Genomic DNA, 18,347 nt, shown 5'->3' with positions numbered 1-18,347 from the left:
TCAGTAATTAAGCACACCTGGATTCAATCCCTGGTGCTAGAAAAAGAAAAAACAAACAAAGAAAAAAAAATTCCAACAAATAGGAGCAGGAAACGATAATCTTTTTTTAAAAATATCTTTATTATATTTACTTATTTTTATGTGGTGCTAAGGATCAAACCCAGTGCCTCACGTGTGTGAGGCAAGCATTCTGCCACTGAGCCACAACCCCAGCCCCATGGAAATGATAATCTTAATAAGACCCCTAAGACTCAGGAAATAACCTAAAGAACTAATAAATAGGATGGCATCAAATTAAAAAACTCCTGCACAGCAAAGAAAGCAAGTAGGAATGTGAAAAAAAAAAAAACCTACAGAATGGGAAAACAATCTTTGCTAACTACTCTTCTGACAAAGGATTAATGTTCAGAACATGTAAGGAACTCAAAAAACTTAACATCACAAAAACAACCTGATTAATAAATTAACTGAATAGACACTCCTCAAAAGAAATACAAATAGCCAACAAACATGAAAAATTTCAACATCGTTAACAATTAGGGAAATGTGAATCAAAACTACACTGAGATTTCATCTCACTTCAGTTAGAATGGCAGTCATCAAGAACACAAACAATAATAAATGCTGGAGAGGATGTGGAGAAAAAACACTTTGGGCAGAACTATAAATTAGTACAACAACCATGAAAATTGATATCAAGTTTCCTCAAAAGATTAGGAATGGAACCACCATATTACCCAGCTATACTACTTCTCAGTACTTACCTAAAAAATTAAAGTCAGCATACTATAGCAATATAGGAATATCCTTGTTGTTTATTTGTTTGGGTACTGAGGATTGAATTCAGGGGCACTCACCACTGAGCCACATCCCCAGCCCTATTTTGTATTTTATTTAGAGACAGGGTCTCACTGGGTTGCTTAGTGCCTCACATTGGATGAGACTGGATTTGAACTCACAATCCTCCTGCCTCAGCCTCCTGAGCTGCTGGGATTACAGGCATGTGTCACCTTCCCCGGCTGATTACCCATGTTAATAGCAGCACAATTCACAATAGCCAAACTACAGAACGAGTCTAGGGATCTATGCATGGAAAAATAGATTTTTTAAATGTAGTACATATACACAATGGAATTTTGTTCAGCCACAAAGACTGAAATTATGTCATTTGCAGGAAAATGGGTGGAACTTGAGAATATTATGTTGTCCAGCACAGTGGCACATGCCTGTAATCCCAGCTACTTGAGAGGCTAAGGCAGGTGGATCACAAGTCAAGGCCAGCTTCAGCAACACAGCAAGGCCTAAGCAACTTAGTGATACTCTGCTTCAAAAAGGACTGGGGACAGGGCTAGGTAGCTATACCTCAGTGGTAAAGTGCTTGCCTAGCATGTTGTGAGACACTGAGTTCAATTCTCAGCACAGCATGTTAAAAAAAATAAAGGTCCATCAACAAGCATTAAAAAAAAAAAAAAAAAAAAAAAGTGGGAGGGTGACCTGAGGACCTAGCTCAGTGAACCACCCCTGAGTTAAAAAAAAAAAAAAAAAAAAAAAAGTTATGGGGCTGGGTTGTGGCTCAGTTTAAAGCCCTTGCATGGCACAGGTGAGGCCCTGGGTTTATTCCTCAGCACCACATAAAAAATAAATAAATAATAAAATTAAGGTTGAATTCTTTAAAAAGAAAAAATTAAAAACATTATGCAATTATGTTAAGCAAAATAAACCAAACTCAGAAAGTCAGGGGTGGCATGTTTTCTCTCGTATGTGGAAGCTAGAGAGGAAAAGGAAAAGAAAATCAAAGGGAAGTCAGCAGAGAAGAGGAAAGGGACCAGGGCAAGGGAGGAAGGGAATGAAAGGAAAATAATATTGACCAAATTATATTGTTATATTGTGTGCATATGCAAATATGTAATAATAAATCCCACCATTATGTGCAACTATGATGCACCAATAAAAAAACATGGGAGAGTTGGGCATGGTGGCGCACACTTGTAATCCCAGCAGCTCAGGAGGTTGAGGCAGGAGGATACTAAGTTCAAAGCCAGCCTCAGCAAAATTGAGGCACTAAGCAACTAAGTGAGACCCTGTCTCTAAATAAAATACAAAATAGGGCTGGGACGTGGCTCAGTGATTGAGTGCCCCAAGTTCAATCCCCAGCCCTTCCACACACACACACACACACACACACACACACACACACAAAAAAAAAAAAACCACGGGGGTTAAAAATCTGTGAAAAAAGAAAGTTAAAAAAAAAAATCTAAAAATAGACCTCTGACAAAAATTAGTTCAAAACAGATCACAGAACTGAATACAAAAAGCAAAGCAATAAAACTCCTAGAAGATAACATAGGAGAATATCTAGATCATCCTGGATATGGAAATGATGTTTTAGATAAAACACCAAAGGCATGATTCACAAAGGAAAGAATCAATAAGCTAGACCTCATTAAAATTAAAATTTTTGCTCTATGAAAATTTTTGCTTTTATTCAAGAGAATAAAAAGAGAAGTACCAGGCTACAAGAAAATATTTGCAAAAAATATGTAATAAAAAACTACCATCCAAAATACATGAAGGTCTCTGCCAGGTGCAGTAGTGCACCTGTAATCCCAGCTACTTGAGAGGCAGAGACAGGAGAATTACAAGTTTGAGGCCAGGCTCAGCAATTTCAGTCACTAGCACCTCAAGGGTTCCTTTCACTAAATTTTGCTATGAATTTCTCTATAAAATAAAGTATGTTAAAATACAAACCAAAACCACTTATGGACATCGGCAAATTAAAAAGATTCAAGAAAATCTACTTAAATAAACTGATTTCAGCAAGTAGGAAAATTCATAGAGAACCCAGAAACAATGTGGATCAACTGTACTTACTTTTTTTTTTTTTTTTTAAATTCTGGTATTAAAACAGCAAACCCAATTACAATGTGTCATTTTTTTTAATTATTAAAGTCTGTATATTAAAGCCAAAGTAACAAGACATGTTAACTTAGATTAATAAACAAAGCCTGAAGGGGAATTTATTCTGTTGAGCTAACCTTTTATGAGATCAGATAAGTTATTCTGTTCCACATTTTTCTTTGCGTAGTTGAAACACATATCATCCACTTCTGTAGCAAGGAAATACCAGCCATTTAAGGTTGCTCCAAGTAAGGGATAGATGCAGGATGCCCCAGTACCTAGTAAAATAAAAATTTAGAACATATTCTACACATGAAAGAAACGTGAAAATAACAATGAGAACAACATTCTTCTCTTCTCAGATTTCTCATAGCTTTAACAGTTTAAATCACAAGCTGGGGGGCCAGGGTTGTGACTCAGTGACAGAGCATTTGCGTAGCATGCATGAGGCACTGAGTTCCATCCCTGGGACCACATTAAAAATAAATAAATAAATAAAATAAAGATATCGTATCCATCTACGAGAGAGAGAGAGAGAGAGAGAGAGAAATATATACATATATATATATATATATATATATATACATGTATATATTTATATATACACATAAATAAAAAACTGGTTCATACTATGGCTCCTGGGTTCTCTATTTCATATACGTTAACTCTACTTGTAAGTAGAGTTAGGCTCCATAGAAGACAGAACCCTTGTTGTCCTCCTCATTCGTGTGTTGTGTGTAAAATGAAGTTTACATCAATGAAGGTCAAGAAATATAAAACTGACTAAGCAAAAATGGTCCAAATTCAATTTAATTTAATGCTTTTAAAAAAGACATCATTTTGGCCATGTGAGGTGGCACACACCTAAAATCCCAGCAGTTTAGGAGCTGAGGCAGGAGGAACATAGGTTCAAGGCCAGCTTCAGCAATTTAGCAAGGCTCTACGCAACTCAGCAAGACCCTGTGTCTAAATAAAATATAAAAAAGAGTTGGAGATGTGGCTCAGTGGGTAGTGAACCTGGGTATGACCAAAAAAAAAAAAAAAGTTGTCATTTTAAATCTCACACAAACTCAATTTTCTTTTTTTTTAATCCTATCTGTTAAAATATCATAGCAACATCTTAAAACAGATCAATGTACACATCCCATTCTCCAAAAAGCAGAACAAAATATATAGGGTGCAAATTTTTCACAACATCAGACGGTCCAATTCCCCACATTTCCATAAATTGTCACCTGAATGAAATCAAAAGTTTAAAGAAAAAAATTAAACAAACAAAACTAAAGACAACCATTTTTTTAGATGCAGAAACATGGAAAAATATTTCATTTGGATCCAAAAACATCAGTCTTGGCTAGCCCCACCATAAATTCAAAGGAGATATTCACAGATAAATGCTCCAGGCAAAAATTATTCTTTAACCAACTAGGGTTCAGTCCTAAACTGACATGAAGAATCACTAGTCCTGGACTGGTCTATATACTAACCACAAATATTGCCTTAAACCACTGTCTAATCTTAGCCAATTAGATCCTAGAGAGTATATTTGAGAAAAGGAAAGTCAGTGTTTCTCCTGAATGGCTAAACCAGCAATCAGCCTAAACCAGCCACTTCAGATCTATTTTCCCCTGACCACATCCTGGTTCCAGTCTAGTTCCTAGTGATCTGGCAGGAAGCATTAGAGGCTGGAGGTGCTCCTAACCCAGAGGAAACCCAAGGGAGATATTCTGAACATGTTAGGAAAAGACAGGATGATTCATGGCTGCAACATTTTAGCTCTTTGATGGTCATAATGACTGCTGTCCAAGTCTCCTGGTCCTAAGCAGTCTGGGCAAACTACTCCTCAGGGATTTATTAGAGGTGGAGGAGGGAAGGAGGGTCCTCTCAGAACCCACAATTATTTAGCTCTGCTGGCAATTCTAGTGAACCAGAGTCATCTGGAATAAGAAAATGTCAGTAGCCCTTTCAGCTCTGTAATAAAAAAATCCAGATCAGGTTCCAGGCCCTTGACTCTCATACAATTGCCTCTCTCTTCATACTACAATTTCATTTCAAATAAAAGTGTGCTTACCTCCAGGGTAATAAATGTAGGTAAAAGATCTACTCTCTGCCCACCCCCAAAAAAATTTTGTCTCAATTCTCAAGACCAAAAAACTTGCATTCTGACATTCTAATGCCCTCAGAAAGACAAATGACATCTTTTAAGTGGGTAATAATCTTTATAATGATAAATATAAATGGAAAGTAATAATCATAGAATTAGAGCAAACTGATGGAGTCTGGGGGAAGAATTTATATAAAACCCTAATTAGATTGAATATGATTTCAGCAAGCATTGCCCCTTGTGAAGAGCTAAAATCCATTAACCTCCTATATCCCCAAGTGCTATTTTAGAGAGTTTGGGGCATAATTAAAATCAAGTTTGCACCAAATAGGCTGTTAAGCTATCAAAGCTTTCTAGAACCTTCCACCAGTTCTCTGCCATGAATATAAAAGGGTAAGAACTTTAAGAAAAAATCCCAATGCTTTTACAGTGCTTAAGCTCATATGGAGTGCTCAAATTTTGAATGTGAAAAGAATGATGTATTTATCCAGCAACATTCAATAAATCATTTATTGGACAAATATTATATGCCAGAAACTTTGCTAGCTTTGGAATATTATAATAACCGAAAATTAACTTACTTTGCAATCTAGCGGCAGAGAATAACATTAGTCAAAAAATTGAAAACAGTACAGTTTTAAACTGAAATAAATGCCATGAAGAAAGAAACAAGGCTTTCTGAAACACTGATTATAACCAAGGAACTTGTGTTAACCTGGAAGGTCAGAGAAAGCTTTTCTTGAGTTGTCATGTACAGTATTATATAAATAAGAATAAACAAGGTGATGATGAGGGAAGTTCCAGGCACAGGAAATAACATACAAAGTTCTGGGGGCTATGGTGCCTTATTAGAAGAATCTAAAAAAAGGATAGAAAACAAAGCAATGTCTGGGGAGAATAGTATACACCTGTAATTCCAGCTACTCAGGAGGCTGAGACAGGAGGATCATAAGTTCAAGGCCAACCTCAGCCACTTAATAAGACCCTGTCTCAAAATAAAAAATAAAAAGGGCTAGGGATATAGCTCAGTAGTAGAGCACCCCTGGGTTCAACCTTAGTACATAAAGGGAGGGGTAGGACAGGGAAAGAACCATATAAGATGGGCTTAGAAAGGCCTTCAGAAGAAGGCAAGGATCATACAAAGGTAAATCTAAAAGGCCAATTCAAAGTTTGGGGTGTTTACCACAAAAGCATTAAGAACCCATTAAAGTGGTGAAAATGCAATCAGATGTGGAGTTATAGATATTTTATGAATGCAGGGCAGAGAACAGAATGGAGGGATGATTGAGTGGATGACAGCATACCAGCTGAGAAGTTATCCTGTAGATAAGGTAAAAGATGATGACAACTTGGATTGGGGATGATGGCAGTGGAGATAGAAGTAGATGATTTAAGAAATATTAAGGGAGCTGGGGATGTGGTTCAGTAGTACAGTACTTGCCTAATATGTGTGAGGCTAGGAGGGAGGAAGGAATGAAGGAAGGAAGGGAGAAAGATTGACTTAAGAAAGCCAGAGGGCTGGGGATATAAGCTCAGTTGGTAGAGTGCTTGCCTTGCATGAACAAGGCCCTGGGTTCAGGCTCAAGCACCAAAAAAAAAAAATTGAGGCAGAAGGAACACTTAAGTCCAGGAATTTGAAATAAGCCTGGGCAACACAGTAAGACCCAGTCCCCCGACAAACAAAAGAATCAACAGGAAATAGTGAAGAATAGTCTCAGTGAGAATGAGAAATATCAAGGATGACAGAGTGGATTGCAGTAGACTCACTGAAATACTGGGACTAGTAAGAAACACTATGTTTTGGTCTTGGACATAGCAAGTCTGGCACATTTTTCAGATATCCAAGTTTCTTAGGTGTATGAGATCAGAGGTCAAGGAAAAGCAATCCATGGGGCTGGGGCTATAGCTAGTGGTAGAGTGCTTGCCTAGCAAGTTTGAGGCCCTGGGTTCAATCCTTAGCACTACATTTAGTAAATAGAATAACGGTGTTGTGGGGAAAAGGAAAAGAAAAAACAATCCAAGTTGAAAGAATATATAAATATGGGACTTATTTGCATGGAGGTAGTAAAGTCACAGACATGAGTGAAATTGCTAGGGTAGGGTGCTGAATGAGAAAAGGCTAAAGACTGGGCCTTAAATAAGGATTATCAGTATCAAACAGTCAGAACAGGAAAGTAAGCCTGAAAAGTGAAAGAAGAGCAAGTAGAAATGAATAAGGAAAACCAGAGGAGACTGTTGCCATGGAAGCAAATGGAGAACAGTGCGTGAAAGAAAGGAGAAGTCAAAAAAAAATGCTGTTGAAAAGGTCATGTAAGATGAAGACTCAAAGAGTTCACTGAAAATGCAAGCAAATGTCAAAGTTACACATTTACTACCATTGTGACCATTAACTATACTATATCTAGAAACAGACACAGAGTTGTTAATTCAATCTTTCCTATAAAGAATTGGTTAAGGACAAAGGATTAAAAGAAAAAAATTAAAACCCTATCAAATAAAAACAGTGAGTAAAACAAACCATTAAGAAATAAAGATGCCCTGGGTTTGTGGCTCAGCAATAGAGCACTTGCCTAGCACACATGAGGCCCTGGGTTTGATCCTTAGACCACATAAAAATAAATAAGTAAAATAAAGATATTGTGTCCAACTACAAAAAATTTTTTAAAAAAAAGAAGAAATTTAGGGGCTGGGGTTGTGGCTCAGTGGTAGAGCGCTGGCATAGCATATGCAAGGGCCTGGGTTCGAGTCTCAGAACCACATAAAAATAAATAAATAAAATATTTCAAAAGAAAGAAAGAAAGAAAGAGAGAAAAAGACATCTTTATAAGTACATCTTACATGAACTCAACTTTTTCCTGACTTTAATCTTGGATTAAATACCCTCTCTACAAATAATCACCCAAAAGATTCCCAAAAGTATTCAGTATGATCTTTTATTAACTGGCCATTGCCATAAAACTTCAGTATGACGATGTCTATACTAACATCAATTGATTCAGAGTAAAGATAAGGCCCAACAGTCATGGAAATCAATGTGGAAATCTGCAAAACTGACAAGAGCCTCACTTTCATCCTGTACCTCTTTTACCACCTTGCTCCCTGTTTGGAGCCGAAAACCCCTTCTCAGGAGAAATCTACGGCAGAAAAGCCCAAGTATAGTGGATAAGAACAGTAGTTAAACTAGGCTAGCTTCTTTCACACAACAAATACTCAGTAGTTTATTAAGAATTTGGCCTTGCAAAACTTTTGAAACTTATGTTTAGCCACAAAAGAATTTAAAACTATATACCTATGTCGATTCCTCTTCGGAGAGTACTTTTGTCAGAGTCCTGATGACCAATCAGATCTTCCACCCAATGAATATAGTTGAGTCTCAACGGAACTGTGGGAATTAGTCTTTCCAGTGGAATATCAATAGAAAGTCCAAAATCTTCCTTTAGGAGAGTACAAGTCAGAGCTCTGACTGCTTCAGGGTCTTTAAAATTAACACTGTGGGATGAAGAAAAAGAAAGAAAACTGATTACTAAGATTCACTATAATGTACAAGCTCTATGGCCACCAGGCATTACCAAACACCCATCTAAATTTCATTAAAAACTCACACGCAAATAGGTGTCTACAGCTTCCAGCACAGTGGCATACATACATGGGTGTTTAACACCCTCACAGCATATGAAATGCAGTATAATTTTCCACCAAAAACAATGCACATCAAGCACAGAGATTTTATGCCTCTATTCTCATTCCTCCCTGCCCCCTTACTTAGCTATGTGACTTTGGACAAGTTATTTACCTCCATGAGACTGTTTCCTCAACTGTAAAATGAGGGTAGAAGTACCTATATTACAGTGCTGCTGTGTATTATCAGTGAAAAGTACTTTGCATAATGCCTGGTATATAGTAACTATATTACAAATGCTAGTTATATTTTACTATTATCATTAACATCGTTTGACAGTAGTATTCTTTGAAAATCATACTTTAAAATGCAAAGAAAGGCAGGATGACACATGCCTGTATTTCCAGGTATTCTGGAGACTAAGGCAGGAAGATCACAGGTTCAAGGACAGACTAGGCAACTTAGCAGGACAGTTTTTTTTTTTTTTTTTTGAGAGAGAGAGAGAGAGAATTTTTTAATATTTTGTTTGTTTTGTTTTGTTTTTGGCGGACATAACATCTTTATTTGTATGTGGTGCTGAGGATCGAACCTAGGCCGCATGCATGCCAGGCAAGCGCACTACCGCTTCAGCCACATCTCCAGCCCAAGCAGGACAGTCTTAAAATGAAAAAACCAGGGGCAGTAGTGCACACCTGTAATCTCAGCAACCTGGGAGACTGAGGCAGGAGAATTGCAAGTTCCAGGCCAGCCCCAACAGCTCAGCGAGACCCTATCTGAAAATGAAAAATAAAAAGGTCTAGGGATATAGTTCCATGGTAAAGTGCCTCTGGGTTCAATCCCCAACATCAGTGGTAGAGTGCTTGCCTGGCATGAGCAGTCAATTTTTTTTTTGGGGGGGGGGCAGTACTCATGATTGTACCCAGGGGTACTCTACACTGATTTACATACATATCCCCAGCCATTTCTATATTTCACTTTGAGGCAGGGTTTCAGCAAACCTCCTGCCTCAGCCTCTATAGCAGGAAGGATTACAGGCATGTGCCACCATCCCTGACTTTCACGGCCAGCTCAATGACTATGCTTTTTGCAGTACTATGCCAGATGACACAAATGACCATTTCAAAGAATATAGCCACATCCACTTCAAGGTAATTAATTAACATCAAGTGGGTTTGCCAGCCCAGTTTGCCAGATCTCTATTACATTTAAACAAAACCAGCAATCTTTATTTTCATACAAAATTTCTTCTATTCTTAAAATCTATATGGTCAGTAAATAATAACTAAATTTTGTACAACTCACAGGCTGACAGGTTGGACCCTCTATTGTAAACAGTAGAAATGTAAAGAAAGTGGGTATATTTGGTTACTCTGTAGGCTTTGTTTCTTAGTATTGGGGATTGAGCCCAGGGGCACCTTATTACTATGTGACATCCCCAATACTTTTTATTTTTAATTTTGAGACAGGGTCTTACTAAGTTACTGAGAAACTTATTAAGTTACCTACACTGACCTTGAACTTGTGATCTTCCTGCCTCAGCCTCCAGCTTCCAGCCTCCCAAATTCCTGGGATTACGGGCATGCACCACCAAGCTTGGCTGACTTCTTAATTTTCATTCTTTTATTTAAGTACTAGGGATTGAACCCAGGGCCTTGCACATGATAGGCAAGCACTTTACCACTGAGCTATATTCCCAGCTTACTCCATACTTTTAAAGGTGAAGTATAAAAATGCTTCCCTCTCTTTATTGCTACTTCATATACCTGAGTTATATAGAGTAGGTTAGAATTTTTAAGAAGTTATGGTAGCTGGCTTGCATTCCATTCTTCATTCAACAGACATTTTTATCAGTTGCAATAAGCAAGCACAGTCTGGTAAAGGACAGCTTTGAATCCAATACACATGTAAAATTCTGTGATAAATACTGTAAAAAATAGGTAGAAGGTGCTATGAGACCCAGTAAATGAATTAATCTGTCTTAAGAAGGTCAGGCAAGGTTTCCCTGCAGAGATAGATAGCTGAGAGTAGAAAAAAAATTAACACAGGAAAGAAAATGGGGCAAGGGAACATAACATTCTATGTCTAAAATGCAGTGGGCAAAGCAAGTGCATGCACACAGTTCAAGATGATGCTGGAGAGGAAGATAGAGGCCAAATTCCTAGTACCTTATAATTAGAACATTACAATTTTATCCCCTAATCCAGAACCTTTATAAAAGTGAGAGTGCCCCTGGATTCAATCCCCAGTACCAAGTGGGGGGAAACAAAAATTTAAAGAAAGCCTTGAGGAATGCTTTAGCAGCTATACGTACAGTTATTATAGAGAAAGCTCCACAAGGAGACCAAAGGAGGCCACAGTGATAACAAGGAAAGCAAGAGCAATGTGGTATCAGAGAAGACAAAGAGGAGGGTGACCATGAAGGAGAACATAACCTGTTGCTCAAAAGTCAACTGAGGGGCTGGAGTTGTGGGTTCAATGGTAGGGTGCTTGCCTAGCATGTGTGAGGCAGAGTTCAATTCTCAGCACCACATAAAAAATAAAGGTCCATTGACAACAGAAGAAGAAAGAAGAAGAAAGAAGGAGTAGGAGGAGGAGGAGGAGGAGGGAGGAGGAGGAGGAGGGAGGAGGAGGAGGAAGGAGGGAGGAAGAGGAGGAGAAGGAGGAGGAGGAAGGAGGGAGGAGGAGAAGGAGAGAAGAAAGAAGAAGAAGGAAGAAGGAAAAAGAAGAAGGGGAGGAGGAGGAGGAGGAGGAAAAAACTACTATTAAAAATAAATAAAGGGGCTGGGGATATAGCTCAGTTGGTAAAGTGCTTGCTTTGCATGCACAAGGCCCTGGGTTCAATCCCCACCACAAAAAAATAAAAATAAAAATAAATAAAAATAAATAAAGGCATGATGTCCATCTACAACTACAAAAACAGATAAATAAATAAAGGCACTCTGTCCAACTACAACCAAAAAAAAAAAAAAAAATCACACTCCTAGTACAAAAAAAAAAAAAAAAAAGGAGAAAAGAGAGAGAAAGAAGAAACCACCCAGAATGAGCTACAGACTAAAAGATTATGGTGGGGAAAGAGACAAAAAAACAAATAATTCCCTTTTTGAGGGGAGGGGATGCAGTATCAGGGATTGAACCCAGGGGCATTTAACCATGAAGTCATCCCCTGTCCTTTTTATTTTGATAGGGTCTCACTAAATTGCTGCAGTTGGCTTGACCTCATGATCCCCTTCCATCAGCCTCCCCAGTCTCTGAGATTACAAGTGTTATGGTTTGGATGTGAGGTGTCCCCCAAAAACTCAAGTGTGAGACAATGCAAGACGGTTCAAAGGAGAAATGACTGGATTTTAAGAGTCTTAACCCAATCAGTGATTTAATCTTGATGGGGATTAAGTGGTAACTAAGTGGTAAGGTATAGCTGGAGGAGGTAGGAATTGGGGCATGGCTTTGGGTATATATTTTTATCTGGCCAATGGATTCTCTCCTTCTTCTCCTTCTCCTTCTCTTCCTCCTCTTCTTCTTCTTCTTTTTTTTTTTTTTTGTAGTTATAGACGGAGAGAATATGAATACCTTTATTTTATTTGTTCATTTTTATGTAGTGCTGAGGATTGAACCCAGTGCCTCACACATACAAGGCAACCACTCTGCCACTGAGCCACAACCCCAGCCCTACTTTTTTTAATAGTTCCTCCTCCTCCTCCTCCCCCTCCTTTTTTTTTTTTTTTTTTTTTTTGTCAATGGACCTTTATTTTTATATACGGTGATGAAAATCAAACCCAGTGCCTCTCACATACTAGGCAAGCATGCACCACTGAGTTCCAGCCCCCGCCCTCTCTCTGCTTCTTCATCACCATGGTATGAGCTGCTTCCCTCCACCACCTTCTCCCACCATGATGTTCAGCCTCATCTCAGGCCCTGAGAAATGGAGCCAGCCCTCTATGGACTAAGACCTCTGAAATTGTGAGCCCTCAAATACACTTTTCCCCATTCTATAGTTGTTTTCTGGTCAGATCCTTTAGCTACAGCAGTAAAAAAGCTGACTAAAACAACAAGTAAGTGCCACCACACCCGGCGTACATATAATTCTTTTAAGAAGTTGGATTGTATAGGAAAGAAGAAAGATGGAGTAATAGTAGATTAATGGAGAGGCTTTATTAATTTTTTTAATGAAAGACTTAGATATGTTTAAAAGTCAAGAAAAATGTCACAAAAGACCACATACTATGACCCTGACTCAAAATAAAAATCCCCATTACCACAAAAAAGAACACACACACATACATTCACACACACCAATAAATATATGTGTCCTTAAATATATGCAACTTCAAGTTTTTAAAATGAAGGAAAAAAAGAATTGAAAATAAGATCTGTCACGAGCCACCCATGGGTTGCATGTGGGTCACCACACATGGAAGCCTAGTGGATAGAAACATTTGGTGTCTGGGAATGACCAGTGAATATAATTTATGGTCAATTGACCAGGGACAGTGTGAATTTCTATCCCGCTCTGCAGTGGTCCACATAGCAGCTGGGATGGGTGTGACTTGCCAAGATGTCAATCAACCTGCTGACTACAAGACATCAGGAAGCAAGACTCCGCCCTGAAACCTTATCCCTGACTTTGTTGTACCCCCTTAAATAAACCATCGGAGCCATCTTTTCTGTCTAGTTCCAGAGCCTATATGGACTAGATCTATCAGGTGTTCCACGTTTGTAAATATGCTTCTGAATATTTGCGTTTTGTTATTCATTAATTATTTGAGACTCTAAATTTTTGGGTGGCTTACATTCTCTTGGGCAAGAAGAACCCCCCAATGAGATGCTGGCCATCACCCCTCCCTTAAGAATCTCTAAGATACATTTATATAAGATACATTACATACCTATGTTCGTTGCAAAAAATTGCCAAGAGGTGAAAGCAATCTAAATGTCCATCAGAAAATTTAAAATTTCTATATACAGCTAGGCACTGTAGCACAAACCTGTAATCCCAGGGACTAAAGAGGCTGAGGTAGGAGAATTACAATTTTGAGGTCAATCTTGGCAACTTAGTGAGACCCTAGGTCAATTTAAAAAGGCGGGTTTGGGGGCAGGGACTAGGCGTGTAGCTCAGAGGTTGAAGCATCCCTTAGTTCAATCCATAGTACCGCAAAAAGAAAAAGAAAATGTATACACATACAATGGAATACTAATACTATTCAGTCTTTAAAAAGAAAATCCTATCATATGCTATAACGTGGATGAATATTGAGGACATTACTCTGAAATAAGTCAGTCACAAATACTTCATGATCCCATTTATATGAGGAGTCTAAAGTAGTCAAATTCTTAAAAACATACTGAGGAGGCCAAGGCAGGATGATCACCAAGTTTCAAGTCAGACTGGGCAACTTAGTAAAACCCTATCTCAAAATAAAATTTTGAAAAGGCCTGGGGTGTAACTCTGTGACAGAGCCAGTATGTATGAGGCCCTGGGTTCAAACCACAGCACCACACACTCAAAAAAAGAGGAAAACAGATTCTTGGTTCCAGAGTACTTGTTTTCTATGACAGAGGGCCAATTCTATTGACAACCAAAACAAGATTTTCCAACAGTGATAGTAATCACCAAAAGACAGTGCTGCAGCTTGAGCATTCCATCACACAGCTTCATGAGACATTCAGGGCAAGAGAAACAGCAATACAATTATGTTTTCACTGAAGCTTCAAACAGTTGTTGTTTATATAAACAACCCTTGTTTTCAAAACATATTTATACTATTCACTGATGAACATAATTTATTAATGAAGAATTATACCCTAATCATCAAAATACACAAGACATCAATTGAAAACTGATGAAGAGCTGATTCTTAAGACTATGTTAGCAAAATGTTTGTACTTTACTTCTAAAAAAACATATACATTAATCCTAATGTCAGACTTTGAAGGACAAAGTCTAGTCATCCAACTTCACTATTTAAATATCTAGGACACATTAACACCCTGAGACACTAAAAATCCTGAACATAGGCAAGATCTTTTTTTAATTCTCATTTCCAAGATCACAGGGAGGCCTAGGAACTAAAATTAGATATCATGTGGAAATCAGTAATTTATTCATTCCATCAGTCTTTGTTATTTGTTTAACACAACCAGCTTCACAAAACAGCCTATTGTCAACACACTCAAGTCCGGTTTCCCCAGGACTCCTTCCCTGCAGATGAACACAGTATTACATTATAAATGGCTTTTGAAATGACATCTTTTTTACCCCAGTACCGAGGACTGACCCAAGGGTGCTTTACCACTGAGTTACATCCCAAATGTTTTTAAATTCTGAGACAGGGTCTTGCTAATTTTTCCAGGCTGACCTGGACCTTGCCTCAGCCTCCCAAGGGCTGAAATTACAGGCTTGTACCACCATGCCCAGAGGAAGGATACATTTCTATACATGGATGAAACAACCACCATTCTAATACTGTAGATACTGAACCTGATCTAATAACAACAAAGGCCAAAGTCCCAACTCTACTTCGGAAGTTGCTTTCTAGTTATTGCATCATCACTGAGGTGCTAAAAATGTTAGTTACCCAAGCATCAATAATGGGTCTTTGGTTTGGACAAATCAGATAAGTGTCACACCATCTTCAAACTCAACTAATGGAATTCAAGTAAAATGCAGGCTGTCCCTATGAAGCTGTTATTATGAAAAAGCACAAACTAAAACCTAACTGCAGAGTCTGATATGATCAGAACAAAGCAATGACAGGTGCAGGGAAGAAAAGATATCACATGACCAATATTCATCACCTTAATTATACCAAGGTTAAAAACAATGAGAATCATTAAGCAAGTGCCTACAATGTGCTATACATGCATTACTGCTAACCTTATGACAACCATTTAATCTACATCCTTTTATACTTTTTTTAGTATAACTAAGAGAATTATCTGAAATCTCACAGCACGCTCAAGACTGGTACTTGGGATGGCTGACATAGAAGTACCTCCACTATCTACAACACCCACTATTCCCTTAAGAGCTGAGCAAAGAAATGTCACTCCAACCCACCTCAGATCTCAGATTTTATCTTGTATTCCTTTCCCATAATTAGCTTGAGTTTACATTTTGGTGATTAATCTTTCATATATTTCACAGAGTTAAATAAAAAGCCATTATAAAGGGGCTGGGGATGTGGCTCAAGCAGTAGTGTGCTTGCCTGGCATGCGTGCGGCCCAGGTTCGATCCTCAGCACCACATACAAAGATGTTGTGTCCGCCAAAAACTAAGAAATAAATATTAAAATTCTCAAAAAAATTTAAATAAATAAATAATTTTTTTTAAAAAAAAGCCATTATAAAAATGAGGAACAGGGACTGGGGTTGTAGCTCAGCTGTAGAGCGCTTGCCTAGCACATGCAAGGCCCTGGGTTCGATCCTCAGCACCACATAAAAATAAATAAATAAAGGTATTGAGTTCAACTACAACAAATAAATAAATAAATAAATAAGTAAATAATAAATAAATAAATATGAGGAACATTCTATCAATGCAAAGATAACAACTCCAACCTTAAATGAGCAGGAAAATAGACGATGTCTAAGAACAGCTAGGTCATTTACACTAAAGAGCATTTTCTCTCCTATAGTCATCATAGGTCTGTTCTACCATGTTGAAGTCTAATATTCCCATGCCCTAGTCATGTAATACATTTGTGTGTTCTTTTCCCTGGATAGATGGAAGGATGGATGGATAGATAGAGAGATAGATGCTGGACGAGTAGCACAGGCAGATAGATAGATAGATAGATAGATAGATAGATAGATAGATAGATAGATGCATGCTTGCTTGCTGGGCACAGTAGCACAAGTCTATAATCCCAGCTACTGGGAACCTGAGGCAGGAGGATCACAAGTTCAAAGCCAGACTCAGCAACTTAGCAAGGCCCTAAGTGACATAGAAGACTTCTCTCATAATGAAAAATTAAAAAGGGCTGGGGATGTGACTCAGTGGGTAGGCACTCCTGGGTACCAAAGTCCCCAGTACCAAACAAACAAACAAAAAAAAGGGCTGAGGTGTAGCTCAGTGGTGGAAAAACAACCCATACAATGTATTTGTAAACCCCGTATCTGATTAAGGAGTTAATTTCCTAAATAAATAAGGAAATCCTAAAACTCAAAAAGAAAATAACTACTTATTTGATTTTTAAAAAATATTTTTTAGTTATAAATAGACACAATACCTTTATTTTGTTTATTTTTTATATGGTGGTGAGGATCAAACCCAGTACCCCACATCTGCTAAAGTACTCCACCACTGAGCTACAACCCCAGCCCGAATAACTTGATTTTTAAATGGCTAAAGAACTTGAATAAACATTTCTCCAAACACAAATCTGACCAACATACTTGAAAGGATACTCAAAGTTACTACTCATCAGCGAAATGTAATTCAAAACCAAAAGAGATATTACCTCACACCTGTCAGGATGGCTATTATCAAAAAAATTAAAGACAACAAGTGTTGGTGATGACAGAGAAAAACTGAAATGCTTTTATACTGTTAGTAGTTACCCAAAAATAGTTTCACTATGGAAAATAGTATAGAGGTTGGCCTTGAACTTGGGATCTTCTGCCTCAGTTTCCAGAGTTGATGAGATTATAAATGTGCATCAACACATTAGATTCAAATGCATTTTAAAAGATACTTCTACATTATGTTTTTCAAAATACTAAAAGTCTTCTTTTTAAAGTTACTGAAATTCAAAAAATCAAACTTAGAATTAACATGAGCCAGCAATCTCACTTCTCTGAGTATTTATCCAAAAGAACTGAAATTAGGCTCTCAGAGATACCAGCATATCTATGCTCACTGTAGCACTATTCAAAATAGACAAGTGGTGGATGAAATACAGGTGCATCAACAGATGAACAGATAATATGAACTATGGTATGTACATACACTGGAATATTAGTATTATCCAGTCTTAAAACGAAATTCTGCAATATATAATAACATGGATAAACTTTGAAGACACGCTAAGTGAAATAAGTCAGTGACAGAGGAACAAATAAATAACCATATGATTTCAATTACATGAAACACCTAAAATAGAGTTCCAGAAGCAAAGAAAAGAATATTGTGGGGGAAGTAAGAACATAGAAGATTACTAAACAACAAGTAAAAATTTTTAGTTATACAAGATGAGTTAAGTTCTAGAGATCTGCTGTACCCTACTGTGGTTATAAAAACATAGTGGATTGTATACTTAAAAATCTAGCCAGGCATGGAAGCACAACCTGTAATCCCAATGGCTTGAGAAGCTGAGGTAGGAGAAACAAAATTTCAAAGCCAACCTCAGCAATTTAGTGAGGCCCTAAGCAACCTGATGACACCCTGTCTTAAAATAAAAAATAAAAAGCTGGGAAATGGGCTGGAGATATAATGCTCAGTTGGTAGAGTACTTGCCTCACATACACAAAGCCCTGGATTCAATCCTCAGCACCACAAAAAAAAAAAAAAAAAAAAAGAGAGTGCGAGAGCACGCTGGGAATATAGCTCAGTGGTAAAGCACATCTGAATTCAATTCCCAGTACCCAAAAAATAAAATAAAATAAAATAAATAATAATCCATTAATAGCCAGGTACTGTGGCAACACTCCTTATAATTTTACCTACTCAAGAGGCTAAGGCAGAAGGATTGCAAGTTTGAGGCCATCATGGGCAACTTAGTAAGCCCC

The 18,347-nt window shown here is 37.8% G+C and overlaps 1 protein-coding gene across 1 annotated transcript in view; it reads right to left on the bottom strand.

Annotated features, from left to right (window-relative positions):
- Mettl16 (methyltransferase 16, RNA N6-adenosine) overlaps positions 1–18,347 on the bottom strand; it is an 82,247-nt gene that overhangs the window by 50,323 nt on the left and 13,577 nt on the right. The window contains exons 3-4 of the mRNA XM_077801423.1: positions 8,295–8,494; positions 3,039–3,179 (exon numbers count right to left, since the gene is read on the bottom strand). Of these exons, the coding sequence (XP_077657549.1) occupies positions 3,039–3,179; positions 8,295–8,494 (341 nt within the window). The remainder of the gene's footprint in view (positions 1–3,038; positions 3,180–8,294; positions 8,495–18,347) is intronic.

The sequence above is a fragment of the Urocitellus parryii genome, chromosome 7 (assembly GCF_045843805.1).
Source record: "Urocitellus parryii isolate mUroPar1 chromosome 7, mUroPar1.hap1, whole genome shotgun sequence".
Taxonomy (NCBI): domain Eukaryota; kingdom Metazoa; phylum Chordata; class Mammalia; order Rodentia; family Sciuridae; genus Urocitellus; species Urocitellus parryii.
The sequence above is the reverse complement of the archived record's forward strand: the minus strand, read 5'-3'. Positions and strand labels throughout refer to the sequence as shown.